This window comes from Bacillus rossius, chromosome 3 (assembly GCF_032445375.1).
Source record: "Bacillus rossius redtenbacheri isolate Brsri chromosome 3, Brsri_v3, whole genome shotgun sequence".
In the NCBI taxonomy this organism is placed as follows: Eukaryota; Metazoa; Arthropoda; class Insecta; order Phasmatodea; family Bacillidae; genus Bacillus; species Bacillus rossius.
In genome coordinates, this window is record NC_086332.1 from 92,100,880 (window position 1) to 92,117,970 (window position 17,091).

Below are 17,091 nucleotides of genomic sequence, written 5' to 3' on the forward strand. Positions count from 1 at the left end.
ATGTTTGTATTTGTATGTATTTTTAACTTTGCGATATGACAAAATTAAAAACCGAACTTGTTTCATCTAAACATGTTTCTGATTTTTATCATTATAAAAACATTACAATTCTGTTCAAATAGAATTTGGGATTACTTGTCATCGTTTGTGAATGTTCCACTTTGCTCCCATTTCCTTTTCCCAAAATTTTCAGATGCAAAAATCTAAATTTTTATACATAACCAGCAAATAACAATAAACAATAAAAAATGCTCAAAATTGTATTAAATTTTGATTAAATAATTATATTAAATTAAAATTCATTAGGAAGAGTTTTGTTTTGAATGTATACACGTACTGCTTGTATGAGCTAGTGCGTGGATGTTCACGACTGAGTGCTCGCGTGGCCCTCAAGTTTAAAATGGCTTGTGAGGGGTGAGGGGAAAATCAGTACAATTGGCAACGCTGTCACTTGAAAAGGTCTGCGCCCAGCGGGGTGGTGGGCTGAGGAAGGGGAGGGCTTCTAAACACACTTTTGTCCTAGATATTGGAGCGATATACCCTCTTTGTGTGAAAGACAATTCGCAACTGACCACTTCCTACGGCCAACCCAGTCTATGTACAGACCAGCTGAGGAGTGGAGGATGTAGAGTTCGACACTTTCTACCATAATATATTAACAAAATTTAGATTTTAGTATGTGACAATTTTCGGTGGATTAACCCTCTTCATAAAAGTAATTTTCAAGATAATACGTATTAGACTCTTCATAATTTATATTCCTGGATACAAATACAAACCTGTTTGTTATTTTACAGTTGTAAAATTACAAGTAATAATAGATTGCGTATAAAGATAGGGTAGTTTAATTTAGGTCACCTGATAGCCCCAAAATAAATTAACTCTTATATCACAGTGCTGTTTCTATTAGATGATGAAACTTATATCATTGTTAATATTTGAAATTAAATTTAACTTTATAAATAAAACCATTTCAAGTTATGTTACATAATGTTTTATGTTTTTTATTCGGTGCAAAAATATGTTGGGTAGTTTAATTTAAAAGCAAGTATTTTTACAGTATGGTTCCACTCCAATTATATAATTTTATTGATATATTACAAAAGGATATTGTTTTAATAATGCTCATAGTTAAAAAAAAAAATTTGCTTTAAAGTATACAAATTTAGTTCTCGTAACTTTATTCAAATGAACTGTAATAAACAAAACAGTTAAATTTAATTTAAAAACTTTTTGATTTAAAATTAATAGTCCAGAGAGATTCCTAGGAAATTTAACAAAATTGTATTGTATAAGAGACTTATGAAAAAGCTCCGTTATCCAGGTGTTAAAAATCTCTGATAAAAAAAAAAATTAAAATCCTTTTCAAACTTGACGAATATTGGAAACCACCCAATTAATGAGATGGAAATCCTAATCTAGTTAATGATGTTATTGTGTTTGACACACTATTAAAATTATACCTGCAATTTTGATAATATTACTTAGGGGGAAAAATAGCCTTATTCTTAGTCCAGCAATTTCATTGGATTTGAAGGAACCAGTTGATTACAGAATTGAATTGTTACCAAAACAGTACTTATCAAACTGACTGAGGATAGGCACAGTGAGAACCAATGGAGCGCTCTGACACTAACAGGAAGCAGTGCAAGCTGGCCACCACCACATCTGCATTTGCGACGCTGAGCAGGCGAGGTAACAGCGCCACACTCGGCAGCGGGGAAAACCGCTTCGTGTTTAAGAGGCGGCTGTTCCGCACCACTCGGGAGCTGTCCCAGGACCCCGTCGAGGTCAGCATGCTGTACGCACAAGCCGTCTACAGCGTCGTCAAGGTAGGACACTTCTCTGTCCTTAGGCTGGACTGGTATGCCATATTTGCCTTGTATGTATTTACAAACACAATCGTGAAAATAAAATACTTAAGTCACTTCTTATCTAGTTAGGTTTTAATCATTGCATGTGCGTCTCGGTCTATTTTGTTGGCCAATGCAGAGTAATGTGTAGCGGAAACTTGTTAGTGACAATTTAAAACGACCAATTAAATTCAAATCCCTCAGATATGCTTCAATAGATAATAGGGACAAGATTATATGGTGAATTGCAATAAAACCGAAATAACACTGAAAACCATGTCAATACACCATATAACACCGAAATGCAAGTTAATACACCATTAAGTATAGAAATGCAAATGAATGCACAAAATAATCAAAATTTTTAATCGAAAATTTTACTGGAAACACAAAAAGGTGACTTCTTTTAATTTACTTAACTCGAGGGATGTAACTTATTTAACATGAAAGTTATACCAAATTTAAGTGCTAAATAGATTTAATTTTTGTTAACTCTTATAATAATTATTAGCAACTCATTTTTACATTACGGCATTGGTACATTTGCAATCACTCGGTTACCTGCAGATTTATTTTTATTGTTCCGAGAAGTAGGAAATGCTTATTACAAATTATTATATTGTTAAGAACATCATGTGTCAGTCATAATAAACCGTTTTGTGAATTAGGTGTTGTGAAACATTTGTTTAATAATATGCTGTAGTTATGAATTAGCAGATTTGTTAAAAAAAATTACAATATCCTGTTTTAAAAACAAAATTAGCCTAAAAATAAAACCATAAAATCGTAATTATGCTGCTTTGTGCTCGATAATTTTTTTTGCATTATTTTTAAGGGAAGCCTCAGGTGACCTGCAAATTCCTTCTTTTACCTCTTCCTGCTCTTGAGCCCAGTTGAGAGTGGCCGCTTTGTGAATTAACAGTGCGGGCTGAAACAACAAAACTTTTTTTCTTCTCCCTATCTTCTTTCCTGCTTCTCTTTGCAGACCTAACATAGTCTGCTCTCGCAACACAACTGCATCTAAACTGTGTACAGTGTTGTCTAGCTCTGGTTGTCGCACTGAGGACTCGTGCTTGGACCCACCACTGGTTGCAGTGTGACGACTTCCCCATCAGCGAGAAGGTGGCACTGCAGTTGGCGGGCCTGCAGGCTCAGGTGGCGCTCGGCGACCCCAAGGACAAGCTGGACTACTACTCCGACGTGGAGGCGTATCTCCCCCGCCGGATCCTGGACGCCCGGCCCGCCGAGCAGTGGGTGAGCCCTCTTCCTCTCCCCCCTCTCGACCCTGCGATGTGTGGTCGTCAACACCAGTTTCAGTGCACGAGGAAGAGGAGATAACTCCGTAACTGGTTTCATTTGGGACAGTGTGATAATAACATATGCAGATAAATACTTACAGACAAGATTTTATGTTTTTTTTTGTCTAATTTGGTTTTTAAAACATAGGATTTTGTTGTTAAGGTTTTTATTTTTAAAAATCTATTTTGTAATACATACTCCACCAAATTGAAATATATATGATGCATTTTTACAGTAAAAAAATCTTTTGATAAATTGGCTTAAAGCAGATAAATAAAAAAAATTATATAAATTAATTAGCAAGCATTTATGTTCAAAAATTGAGATAAACAATTTAACTATTTAAATTAATTTTTGTGATCCATGCTCTTCGGTACAATTTTTTTTGTCTGGAAATAACTACATTCCTTACATTTCAAACATTTTTTTAAACTTTATCTTAACATCTTTGAAACTTCAAAGTATTCAGTACTGAAGGAAAAGTTGATAATCAGAAATCAAAAGAAAACACCAGAGTCATATTTTACAGTATTCACCAAACTGAACATGACTTAAAATCCCAAGGTTGTAGTAATTCTCTCATAGTACATGTGCATCACTCATATGCAGCAGAAATTTTTGCAGTGATGCATTACTGTTATTAGGATAGCATGTGTTGTAACACGTAACGTGGTTTGCGCAGATCCCGACAATAGCGCAAGCACACAGGCAGTACGGCGTGGGACGCACAGAGCTCACAGCGAAAGTGCTGTACCTGTCGTGCGTGATGCAGTATCCCCTCTACGGCACGACCATGTTCCACGTCACGTACAGAGGATACTGGTCGTATGGTGAGCACTGCAACCTACAACCAACAGCATATTCTGGCTTATTCTTGTACAGTTTTAGAACACATAAAAGTATGTCTGCTATTTTTTGTGCTGGAAACTGCCCATTATAAAATAATATATTTTTGTATTTGTGTGCATTCATGGATAAATATACTATATGTGAATTTTAATAATTTAAAACTTTCATGTGTAAATTGTTTGTAACACAAAGGCATTCAGTACTGAAGGCAAAAATGACAGTCAGAAATCACGAAAAATTCTTTCGGGCCTAACGCCTTGTTGCCAGAGAGATCACTAAAGGCAGGTGCACGTGAGATGGCAGTTAGAAGGATCGGGAAGGACTCAACCATGGCCTGTAGTAAGGACAATCATTAACTGTGGGAGATGCTTTTTTAAGTCTGAATTAGACTTTTATAACTTTCATAACTTTGCACTCAACCAAAATTAATGCACTGCATGCAATTATGACAATGTTGACTGCACCACAGGGCAGTTAATGCTCACCTCTCCTTTGTCTTTAATAAAAATAATTTATAATATGTTGAAATTATTGTATTTTATTTGTATTCTTTGGATACTTGTATTAAGAGTTTTTTTTTAAAAAAAGGGGGGAATTTATTTTTTACCAATTTTGTTGTATTTTAATAAGGGCTGCTCCTATACCTCTTTTTACGATAATTCTCAGTACACCGATATCCCAATAATGCTGATGCCCTATGCTACAATTAACATTTGATTTCTTGCCAAACTATATGTAAAAAAAATAGACTTTTTTATAAATAGTTTTGAGAGTATCATGAAATTATTCTAAATCTCAATTCAAAGCATTTTTGTTGAAAATAGTACATCACTTATTTATTTTGTAACCATCTTCATTTGTATTTTTTTGAAGCTAAACACAGTACCCAAGTTAATCATTTTTGTGACATAAATAAATAATATAGTTTAAATAGTTCATTAAAGATAAAAATGTTATTGAAACCATGACAAATAATTATAGCAAGTAAAATAATCAAAATCATGACAATTTTTCCGATACTTTCAATACTTGTCCCAATACCTTCGTATGGACCAAGATCTGAATATCTGCCGATATCTGATACCAGTATTGGACATCAAAAAAGCCCTGCTTTTTAAAGTTGAAATTGCAATAAATTAGTAATCATACAAAAACGAAAAAATTGAAATGGAAAGTTCTGTCTCATCAGTGTGATCCAAAATAAGTGTTCGTTTTAAGTTAATCTGCACATACCTAAGCCCGATACATTAAAGCAGTGGAAGCCAACTGGTGGTCCGTGGGCCATTTTTGGCTTGGGTAGTGGCTCACCACACTAACTGTAAGGACAAAATAACACATTTATGAAAATTTTCAAATGTGTAAACTATGGGTGCGATTAGAGTCAAATTTCAAGACCGGATTTTAATGCAACATTTTCATGAAGCATTGTTCTGAAACTTTTCTAATATGAAAAAGACAGAGAAAGGTAATTGGCCAAAGAGAATTAAAGAGAGTACTATGCTATATATGTTGCGGGGCTTGTTTTCGTTCTTTTCTTTATGTGATGATTCATCCCCTGAAAAAAAAATAGAACAAGGGAGATATATGATGGAAAAAATAAATGTGTGGCATGCACTTTTTTCAGAAAATAGATACGTATAGGTATCCTATACAGTCAGCTGTGATTGCCTGGAATTTTATATTTGCTACCAACGGGCTTGCGTTCCTCTTTGTTCAACCAGCAGCATAGAGAGTGCTGTTGACAGTTACTGCATTTCCGCATAGATAGCGCTACCTGTTATGAATTTCTTATCTCGTTCAGAGATTTGGCATTTTCCAAATGACAGAATTTTTTTATGGAACAGCAACACGCACAGTTTTTATTTATGATGTATTTCAACAGTAATTAATATTTATTTTTAATTGATGAAGTGAGTAATAATGTTGTTTATACATGTTTATTAATTTATTTTAATTTTAATCAAATATCTAATAAATACCAAAAAGGTTGTGTTCATTTTCTCTTTCTCTCTCCCTGCCATTTTACCCCTTACTAGTCGAAGTTTGAATTGCCAAATAAGTTTCGCTATCAAGGGTACTGTGTTACACGTGCTCTTTTTTTTTTTTAAATTTAATTTTAAATTGAGTCTGTTTACTTGAAGGCTACCCACCCCTGCACCAAAGCGTTGTTTTTCACATGACGTCCACCCCTCTTTGTCATCGCTTTGTTCCGACAGGAAACAGTCTCATCCTGGGCGTGAACTCGGACGGCCTGATGCTGATCAAGCCGGACGACAAGTTTGTGCTGTACGAGTACCGCTACCAGGACGTGGAGTCCATCTTCCTGGATCCCAGCGACAGCTTCATCACCGTGAACCTCATGCGGCAGCAGCCCGACAGCAACAGCCACAAGTGCTTCGTGTTCGAGACGACGCAGAAGAGCGAGATTGGCTCGCTGATCATCAGCTACTGCCCTGCCCTGGCGGGCTGGATCACAGAGAACGAGGCTCCCATCAGGAAGGTATCTGCGCTAGCGGCATTTGGTTCTGTTCTACGCTCCTCACCATCTGCATGCGGAGTTTTGGTCTCAATGTTACCCTATTTACCTGAATATAATGCTATGATTTTTACCAAAACTGTGAAAACTAAAAGTGGGGGTCGCATCATTATAATTACAAACTTGCATTTTGCCATTTGGAACATCTTGGTTGAAAAACTACACTCTCTGTCTATAAACTGTATCACTTATGCCACTTTAGTCCGGGGCTTCCTTAACCTCTGCACAGGCGTGACAGATGAGAGATGCAGGATGAAGGAGAGGGTGCAAATGGAGTTTGACCCAGGGTTCTCTTTGCTTCTCTTCATTGTGGCTGCTGGCGAAGGCACCTCCACCCCCCCCCCTCCCTCTTTCACCTCCCAGGCATCCACCATGTATCTCCACATTCTTTGCTTTTTGAACTAGTCTAACTGCAGCTTGGTGTTTTTCAAAAGAGACCAAGTAAATCATTACTAATGAAAGTGGCAGCAGAAAGGGTATAGTAAATATGGACTACATAAATTTAATCATTTAAATAATTTTCTAATGATATGTACTTGAATTTCGATTTCTAATTAGTAAAGACTTTTTCAAAAATTCATAATCAAAAAAATTTTTGGTTGCCTTATATTCAGTGACTTTTTTTTTAGGGTAAAAACTGTAATTGTGCATATTTCCTGAGAAGCACCTGAGGATAGGGTGGTTGAGTGGTCAGGGTACTCCTCTACCTCGAAGGTGGGATCAAACCTGGATTTTTTTTGCAGATGTTGCTAGATGGTTGGCACTCCACTGTCATCCTCCCTCTTTCCCCAGCCACATCACCATCTCTTCTCTTATCCATTTCTAATGACCTCAATTTTAATGAGAATCTTAGTGTAAACCAGTTTTTAATCTAAGGCTGTCTAGTACTTTCTTGCAATTTATTTTTCCATTTAAAATAAAATATAATTTATATTTTCAAGATGGTAAATACATAGTTTAAAAGTGGTTGGAAGTACGTACTTAAACATGTTTAATATATCTTTGCTTTTAGACTGCAATTTGTGAGCACATCTAGTTGTATCAAAGGCTACCCTGAATTGACTGTGCCAGAAATAATGTGCCACAATCACATAGTTTCTGTGATTGTTTTGTTGCATTTTAGTTCAGATTGTGCAGTGGCAAATGCAGAAATATTTTTTGATATAATAATTAAATAATTACGTATTTGTCAGAGTTAAGTTTTGATTGAGAATGGTGATTAGTTTCATGATTTTAATTTCATTTCGGTGTGTTGTGGTGTATTTAATTGAATTATTATTCAATTAAAATATATTATATAGTGTATTGATTTACTTTTCGGTGTTATTTCGGTTTTATCGCTTTTCACCATGTAATCTTTCCCTACGAATCACATGCTACTGTGTTGGAAAGTCTTACAAGGCAGCAGCCAATGAGTGGATGACATCTGTTTGAGTGCACGTATAATTGTGGAGTCGACCTTGGAGGTCATTGAACCTCCAAATTTTTCCGGTCCCTAGGGATTAGTATTTTGTCAGTTGAAACTGCATAAAACAGGCTGTGACAGTCAGAAACTCAGACCAGCTAAAGACCCGGCTGAAGGAGCGTGCACATAGCTTAAAGAGGATGTGTGTTATCCTGGAGGTTTGAGTTACACCGCAGTTCCACGATGAAGAGGGAACTGCGAAACGTCTTGTTCCCTGGACAGTGGTGTGGCACGTCCGCAGGTGAAGGCCATCACCAACGAGGACCGGGTCCGGCTCTACCAGAACCTGGTGAACTGCCGGCGGGCGCTGGTGGAGAGCGACATGCTGCGCAAGCCCCAGGACTCGGGAGGGGGGTTCCTTCGCAACACACTGCGCAGGTGCGGTCAGTTTTGTTGAGAGTTATTGCGAGATACTGTCAAGTGCACCTTATGTTACATCTTTGTCTAGCTTTACTTTACATTCGGAATGCATTGTCGTGCTAGGTGTACACACCTAATTGACACCGTCAGTATGAGACATCCGTTACCGTACTATATACTATTGTCTATTGTCTCTTAAATCACTACCAACCTTTAAAGTCAACTGGCAAACAATCATCGTTACCAATTCGTCCAACAGCAGCTTTGTTGGCTATAATATTTTACTTACATTTTAAAAACAGTTATTAAAGTTACAATAAGTGACAGCTTTATGTGAAGATTTCATGGAACATTAAAGTAAAGTTAAGCAGGTTAATACTTCTTTAACACTGAAATAAGAATATTGATTTGTTACTGCTAGCATTCCTTCCTGCTAATACATCAAGAAATGTAGAAGCCTTTTTTTTGTTAAGAGAGAAGGGTGGAGAAGGAGCAAAAATTATGATAATATTCTAATACAAAAATTTCTTGAGTTAGAGCAACGGAAGTAATAAAACATGATTCTTTTTAAAAATGAATATAGATATGGAATGTTATACTGAATTTGTATAACGTTTCTCGTAAACCACGAAACACTGTTGTATAGTTCTGGGGGAATGCTAGATTGAGTTTTACATTTTTAGAATAACCAATTCTTATACCGGAGCTTCTTGGATACCATTTTAACTAGGGATGGGCCAATAAAATCGTCAAATACCATCAAATCCTTAGTATTTTAAGGATTCTATATTCGAGGAAAAAGATTTGAAGAAAAATATTAGAGCAAATAAAATAAATTAAAAAATTTAACACCGGTATCATCTGAAGTTTACTATTTAAATTTTGTTATTCATATCTATTCTGTTACCACTCCCTAAGAATTGTATTAAAAAAATATATATAATTATTTAAATAAAATAACATATATTTATACAGGAAAGTAAACCTTGTTTGTGAATCAACTATTTAAAGGGTAGAATGTTTCAACACCATGGTTAATATTTTTCATTTATTGTACGCATATTATTTTATTTTTTACACTTGGACAACTAGATTCGTACATGAGTATATTTGGGGTACTCTCAGGGAATTCGAATTTTAGATTCGTATTCGATGAAATCAGGATTGACCCATCACTAACTTCAATTGTAATAGGTACCACTTAACATTTTCACGAGCAGCACAGTGGGTGACGGAGCACGCGGGTCGTCAGACCCAGCCGAGCTGGGTGCTGTCCCTCGGTCTTGGAGGATTGCTGCTGTCTGGAGCTCGGACTCTGTCGCGCGCAGGCTGAGCAAGCACCGGCTGGAGAAGCTGTGGATGGAGCACGGCCAGACTGCGGAGCACGGGGAGACGTACAAGGGCTTCCCGTACACCTACTGGGCGTTCAGCCGCACGCCGCTCCCGCAGAGCCTGTCCAAGGTGTCGGAGCCGGACGAGCAGGCGGCGCTGCAGGTCTTCCAGCTCATCCTCTCGTACGCCGGCCTGGGCCAGAACGGTGAGCCCCTCCCAGCTACGAAATATGGTTGTTGTGGTAAACTAAAAATATCTATTGGTTATTCAAAATGGGTTACTGAAGACAGAATTAAATTACAAAGTACACTAGAGTCCCGTTATAGCCAGGTGTCACGGTTTCGGGTTTGATCCTTGCTATAACAGTGTCCTCGCTATAACCGAATTGGACAGATTTTGGCCCCCAAAAAATAAAAATTAACCGAAAATGGCATAAAAATTGTGTTTAAACCTGTATAATTGGAAAATAACAGGTTATATTAACGAAATCTTAATTTCTGTGAGCTGATGTGTGAATTCTCTTCAAAACGATACCCCACAATTACGGATGCGATCACTGATTGTGTCAAAATAACCAGAATACCTTACCACGCCACGTAAGTTTAGCATCTCAGTCCGCAATCGATTACTCGGCTTGGCCCGCGGCCGACACAGCATTGTCCTGCTATCTATCTTCGATGTGGGCTGTCTGCTGGCGGCCGTATTGGTTCGGGATGTAGTAAACAGACTGCGCTAGTGTAGCGCGACAATTTAATTCCTTACAAAAAAGCAGGAGTGCGGCAACGCACGTACGCCTCAAACGAAATAGTCGCTGGAAAACAATACTTTTTTCATTTAAAAAAACCTGTAAACTTTTTTAGAAAATTAATTCGGAATTAAACTCAAACCATCACCACCCCCTTCCTGGACAGATACCCCAACAACTGACCGAAACAAAAGTTACAAGAAAACCGTCCTAGCGATTCGGAAATAAATATGGTAGTGCCTACTGCCTACTATTTGCCAGCTAGTAAAATAAATAACGTGACGTGTTTGTAAACGTGTCATGACTGAAATAATTCCAAACAAGTGTATAAATATTTGTGTATTATTAACGCGATCAATTATCAACAAGTATAAAGACAGCTCTGACGTTTTTGGCCTAACATAGTTATAAGCAATGTTATTATTCGTTAATGAAAATGTCCCAACAAATTAATTAAGAGCATTTAAATTTAAAAAAAAAAATGTGCATTGTTATGTTTAATGGCGGGAAAATATAGAGTTTGTCTATTTTATAAATAATAAGAAATGCGTACAAGTAGGTATATGTATATTCAAAGGCTTTGTTTATTCGAGTCGAGCATACCTTGGCCTTGAAGCCAAGCGGAAGTTTGATGAAAGGAGGACGGGATTCTATTTTTAAAGCCACACACTTAGATGGCAACTGCAAGGCTGAAGAATGTGACTGGTGTCAACGGCGAGATGTCTAGTGCCGAGCGAGAGGGGTGAAGATAAAGCAGACAAACAACCAAGGCGCGCTTCATGCGATCACGCCGTAAATTCCTCAAAAAGACCTCATTATAGCAGTGTTCTCGCTATTACCGTGCTCGCTATAACGGGATTCTCCTGTAGTTTTATTTACAAGTTGATCAAATCTATTGTACTTTATATTAGTTTTTACAGTAAAAAAGATTGATTGCTATGAGTAAATACCTGTATAAATGTCGTGGGGGTTGCGACTGCTTCAAAGCACCAGTGTTCGCGCCCTCGTGCTGGGCACGGTGGTCACGACAGATGTTCCCCGACCGTTGCAGGGGACACGGTGCGCTCGGTGGAGGACGAGCACGTGAACCTGATCCAGACGATAATGGAGCGCTGCATGCGCAAGGACGTGCTGCTGACGGAACTGTACCTGCAGCTGGTGAAGCAGACGACGGACCACCCCGACCCCAACTCGCGGGTCAACCTGCGCCACTGGGCCCTGCTGTCGCTCGCCACCTCCGTCATCCTGCCGCCGGGCAAGCCCGTGCGCCGGTACCTCGCCGCCCACCTCAAGCGCTGCGCCAGCGACTACGTCACGGAGGAGGGCAAGTACGCCAGGTTCGCCGAGAAGGTGAGGGGTCATCGCCGAGCAGTGCACGTGTACCAACGAGACAAACATTACATATCTACAGACAAGATTTTGGGGTTTTATTTTTTGTCCAATTTTGTTTTTAAAATACAGGATTTCTGTGTTATTGTTTTTATTTTTATAAAATCTGTTTTGTAATACTTATTCCACCGAAATAAGGGTAAAATTTAAATGCTACATTTATACAATAACATAATTTGCAATAAATTGTTCTAAAACATATATTTTCAGAACAATAATAATTTTGATTTGCAAGCATTTGATGGTTTGAAAGTGATTCAATAAGAGATGCACAACAAAACAAATAAAATTATTTTTCTGATCCGTGCATTTTGGTACAAATTTTGTCTAGAAATAATGATAGTCTTGGACTTTCAAACATTAAAACATTATTTTTTGTACGATTTGATTTAAATTTTGTTCAAATATTACTTAATGCCATGATTTAACTTGTGTTTCAGTGCTGCATGGTGTATTAACTTGCATTTCAATGTTATGCAGTGTTATTACATGCTTTTATGTGTTATTTCGGTTTTATCGCAATTCACCATATAATCTTGTTGCTAACCACCTTTTAAACTAGTACAGCAATACCTCATTATAAAGTAACTTATTATATATGGTTTCTCACTCTAAAATATATTTTCAGGTCCCAACGAGATTTTTACAATTCGTAACAAATCAGTATAAAGTATAAACATTAAGTACATTAATTATTAAGTAAAAAAAAATGTGGGGGTTTTTCAAATCAATTGTAACGAGATTTCCCTGTAATACTGCCTGCCAAAATGTGTTTTAGTTCTATATGTAATTATCTTAAGAGTTTTCTTAATTTTTAATTTTGTGTATTTTGTCCTCTAATTGGTCTGCTTTATTCAGAGACATGAGTTAAAGGCAGTCAATAAATTATTTTTTTTTTCTGAGCATTGCTCCTGAACTTGAAGTATACTGATAATTGTTTGGTTTGTTAGTGATTTATGTGTTAATGCATATAGAGTAGGGATGGGACGAATCCACATTTTGGTCGAATCCGAATCCTTGATCGAATCCTCAGTGTTTGTCATCGAATCTCGAATCCCAGTCCCACACTAAACTTCACATATTATTAAAAAAAATCACACATTTATTTTAAAAAATTACATAGGCTTATGTATTAAAAAAATCACATGTGTATTTATAAAATTATAAAATAAGTACATAGTGTATACACCTGATATAAAATAGAGACAAATAACCTCAAAAACCACACACGTAAGTTTGCATCTGTCTAATTCTCTGTTAAATTCATCCTTCCTATGTTTTCAATAAAATACGTTTGTATAACAGACACCATTAAAAAAAAGTTACGTTTTTTCTGCAATGTTATATTATTGAAGGTTGGAAATGATCGAGTGGTTATGCTAACTGACAAAATGCAGCGTAGTTTATCTTATGTTTGTGCTATTTCCGTTACCTTTATAATATAGTTTAGATATACAATTCTCTAGAGCTGGACAAACCTCAGTTCTCTTGTTTCGAACCAAACCGAACTGAATCGAACCATAGCAAAAAAATTTCGAACCTCATACAGAAATAATTGTTTTGAATTAAAATGAACTGACCACCAGCATTTTGATCTTACTAACTGAATGGTGAGAAAGAAAGGTTCTCCAGCCATATGTAAAATTATAACATTATATAGCTTAGCTTTATTAAAACATTGCAAAACATTTTATGAGTAAACTTTATGCAATAAATAATGAATGAAAGAAAACAGTTTTGAGAAAATCATTTTGCATTTTATTTCTTTATACACACACGCACACGCACACGCACACGCACACGCACACGCACACGCACACGCACACGCACACGCACACGCACACGCACACGCACACGCACACGCACACGCACACTTTTAATTCATGAAGAAGTTCCATCTAAGACTATCTTCCTTTTTCAGTGTACACTAACCTTCATTTAAAAAAATATAAAGATGACGAAAATTCAGTATAAGGCCACACAACATATTTTTGTGGTAGACATAACCTAACATTTTTAATAAATAAACTTTTTAATAGGACATTAAAAGAAGTCGAATGTGAATTAAGTTACCTATCTACATTACAAAACCCGCTGACTGCAGTTGCTGTTTTCTTGGAAGAATGCTGCTCGTCAGAAGAAACTTTACTGAGGTGAAGTTGGCTTTATTCCAGATTTATTCTGATTCCCCTCCATTCCCCCACTTCAACTACCTAGCGCCAGTGGGCGGAGCTAAATCACAGAATGCCGCAGCAGTGGGCGGAGCAAGCCCGCTGAAGAGCACAACAGAGGGCGGAGCTTAAGTACAGGATGCCGCAGAAGTGGGTGTATCTTAAACACAGGTTGTCCAAAAATAATTTCAGAAATTCCGTAATTAAATTTTCATAAATATTTAAAATCATATCTAATCACAAAAAAATTAGATTATGGTGAACACACCCCGTAAAGCAATAGCCCCGTACAGCACTGCCCAAATGCCACTAAACCATTAAACATCACATAATCACGAAATTTGGATTATTACAATTTTTTTAAGGTAAAAAGAAAGTATGAAGAGATGAAGCTGATATGTTAATATGTTGAATGAAGTGTCAGCTTCAATCCCAGATTTCAATTTTCAAGCAACACCCCGTACAGCACTGGCCAAATGCCACTAAACCATTTAATATGACATAATCACGAAATTTGGATTATTACAATTTTTTTAAGGTAGAAAGAAAGTATGAAGAGATGAAGCTGATATGCTAATATGTAGAATTAAGTGTATTCTTCACACCCATATTTTAATTTTCGAGCAACACCCCGTACAGCACTGCCCAAATGCCACTAAACCATTTAACATCTCATAATCACGAAATTAGGATTATTAAAAATTTTTTAAGGTAGAAATAAAGTATGAAGAGATGAAGCTGATATGTTAATATGTTGAATGAAGTGTCAGCTCCAATCCCAGATTTTACTTTTCGAGCAACACCCCGTACAGCACTGGCCAAATGCCACTAAACCATTTAACATGACATAATCACGAAATTTGGATTATTACAATTTTTTTAAGGTAGAAAGAAAGTATGAAGAGATGAAGCTGATATGCTAATATGTAGAATGAAGTGTATACTTCACACCCATATTTTAATTTTCGAGCAACACCCCGTACAGCACTGCCCAAATGCCACTAAAACATTTAACATCACATAATCAAGAAATTTGGATTATTACAATTTTTTTAAGGTAGAAAGAAAGTATGAAGAGATAAAGCTGATATGTTAATATGTTGAATGAAGTGTCAGCTTCAATCCCAGATTTTAATTTTCGAGCAACACCCCGTACAGCACTGCCCAAATGCCACTAAACCATTTAACATGACATAATCACGAAATTTGGATTATTACAATTTTTTTAAGGTAGAAAGAAAGTATGAAGAGATGAAGCTGATATGTTAATATGTTGAATGAAGTGTCAGCTTCAATCCCAGATTTTAATTTTCGAGCAACACCCCGTACAGCACTGCCCAAATGCCCCTAAACCAATTAACATCACATAATCACGAAATTTGGGTTATTACAATTAAGTCTAACCCACATAATGACCAATTTATGTTACACCCATGTGTATAAAAGTGGACTTAAAATTAGATTTGCCGAAGAGAAGAACGAATTTTATTCATAATGAAATGATACCTATAATGCTAACAGAATATCAGCCAATGCAGTAGTCGACCGAAGTAAGCTCGCCGGGGAATATAAAACATGTTGCTGCACATTTAACGAAATACTGAAAATATATGAATATCGCAGCTGTTTATTTTTGTTTTGTTGTATCGCGCTACCACGAAGCCACATTTTTAAATTGAAATAGGTGGGGAACGCTGCAATGGGTAGCATTAAGACACGTTTTAAAAAGAATAGTGACAAAGGAAACCTGCTTCTTTCGACAAGTCGTAAAAATAAAAGTTAGGTAATTTATTTTTAAATTGATGATATTAGTTTGTTCTTGATTCCAAAATCTTTAAAACGATTGTATAACACTTTCCATGTATCTCAATATTTCAAATAACTAAAAGAGAAGTCAGTAAACAAGCTATAGGCTTAATAAATAATTGAAAATATGGTAGGAAATATCCACTGTGCGCTACATTTTCTTTAATACCGTCTGTTCAGGTATTTTTGAAACAACCAAATGCTCTCAAAATGATGTTTGTTGGACATCCGTTGTATACGTGTATCGCGCTGTCACCAGCTGCCTTTGCTCCCAGTCGCTTCACCCTTAAGAGGCCGTGTCACAAATTTGCGCTCCTATCTATATCAATGTTATTTTAAAAGGCAGTTTTTCTCAAAGTCTATAAGAGGTAGGGGCCGGAAATTTTGCCTACTGAAAGTATACAATACATTTAACATAACCGCTTTTTTCAAATTTAGTTATCATATCATATATTATTTCTGTGATGAAAATAATATTATCAATATTTTGATTTGTCCAGATACATTGAAATTTTGCTTATATTTATAATTATTTAGCAAAAACTGAAAACGCCATTGAAATGTATTGCACATTACCTTCCGATCAGTGTCTTCATGATCATGATGGGTTTATAAACCTGGGTGTAATCAAGTCTCTAACAATTACATGACAACATTTATACTTAATAATTTGGAGATATGCCTTTTCTATCCTCAGCCCCTGAGCTTTTACTATCTGGTCTGGCGACGGACCTGACACTCTTCAACCACCCCAGGGGTCTCCGATTGCACATCTTATCAAAAAAAAAAAAAGCTGTTCGTTCATTTGTTTTTGTGTTCGAGCGAAGGTTTACTTCTCCATAAGTGCCACAGACTTCACACATTTATGCCAAGGGAATATTCCGCTGATGTGACGCTATACGAATGTATTATTCGCGACCATACAACTTTTTTGTTTGTCATCGGGAAAATGACGCCGCAGTTTGATTTTTTGTGGTGATATAAAATAAATTTTCTTGCTAGGGAATGTTCATTTTGAATTGAGCATTTTTAAATGTCAGCGTAGAATATGCTTATCTGCCCATTTTGTTTCTTTCCATAATAATGAGTAAAGTTAACATTGCCATAGACATTTTATTATATTCGTTTGCCGTCCAAGTACAAATGTCACACTATATCGCACGTAATTCTATTTTTTACTAATTTGTTAGTTGTCATTTTATTTAAGTTATAAATAACAGTAATAAAAATTATTACTTAATAGTCCAGAATAGAGATTGAGTTATTTTTCATTTAATAGGAGTTTA

General features: G+C 36.4%; 1 protein-coding gene across 2 annotated transcripts in view; it reads left to right on the plus strand.

The window, feature by feature from the left end:
• The window catches only part of LOC134531029 (myosin-I heavy chain), a 373,169-nt gene that overhangs the window by 294,121 nt on the left and 61,957 nt on the right, over positions 1-17,091 (plus strand). Inside the window, exons 23-29 of one of the 2 annotated variants that reach the window (XM_063366521.1) lie at positions 1,640-1,832; positions 2,949-3,107; positions 3,835-3,982; positions 6,218-6,501; positions 8,244-8,380; positions 9,691-9,899; positions 11,491-11,789. In XM_063366521.1, coding sequence (XP_063222591.1) covers positions 1,640-1,832; positions 2,949-3,107; positions 3,835-3,982; positions 6,218-6,501; positions 8,244-8,380; positions 9,691-9,899; positions 11,491-11,789 — 1,429 coding nt within the window. The remainder of the gene's footprint in view (positions 1-1,639; positions 1,833-2,948; positions 3,108-3,834; positions 3,983-6,217; positions 6,502-8,243; positions 8,381-9,690; positions 9,900-11,490; positions 11,790-17,091) is intronic. The other variant, XM_063366522.1, reaches the window with a different exon arrangement.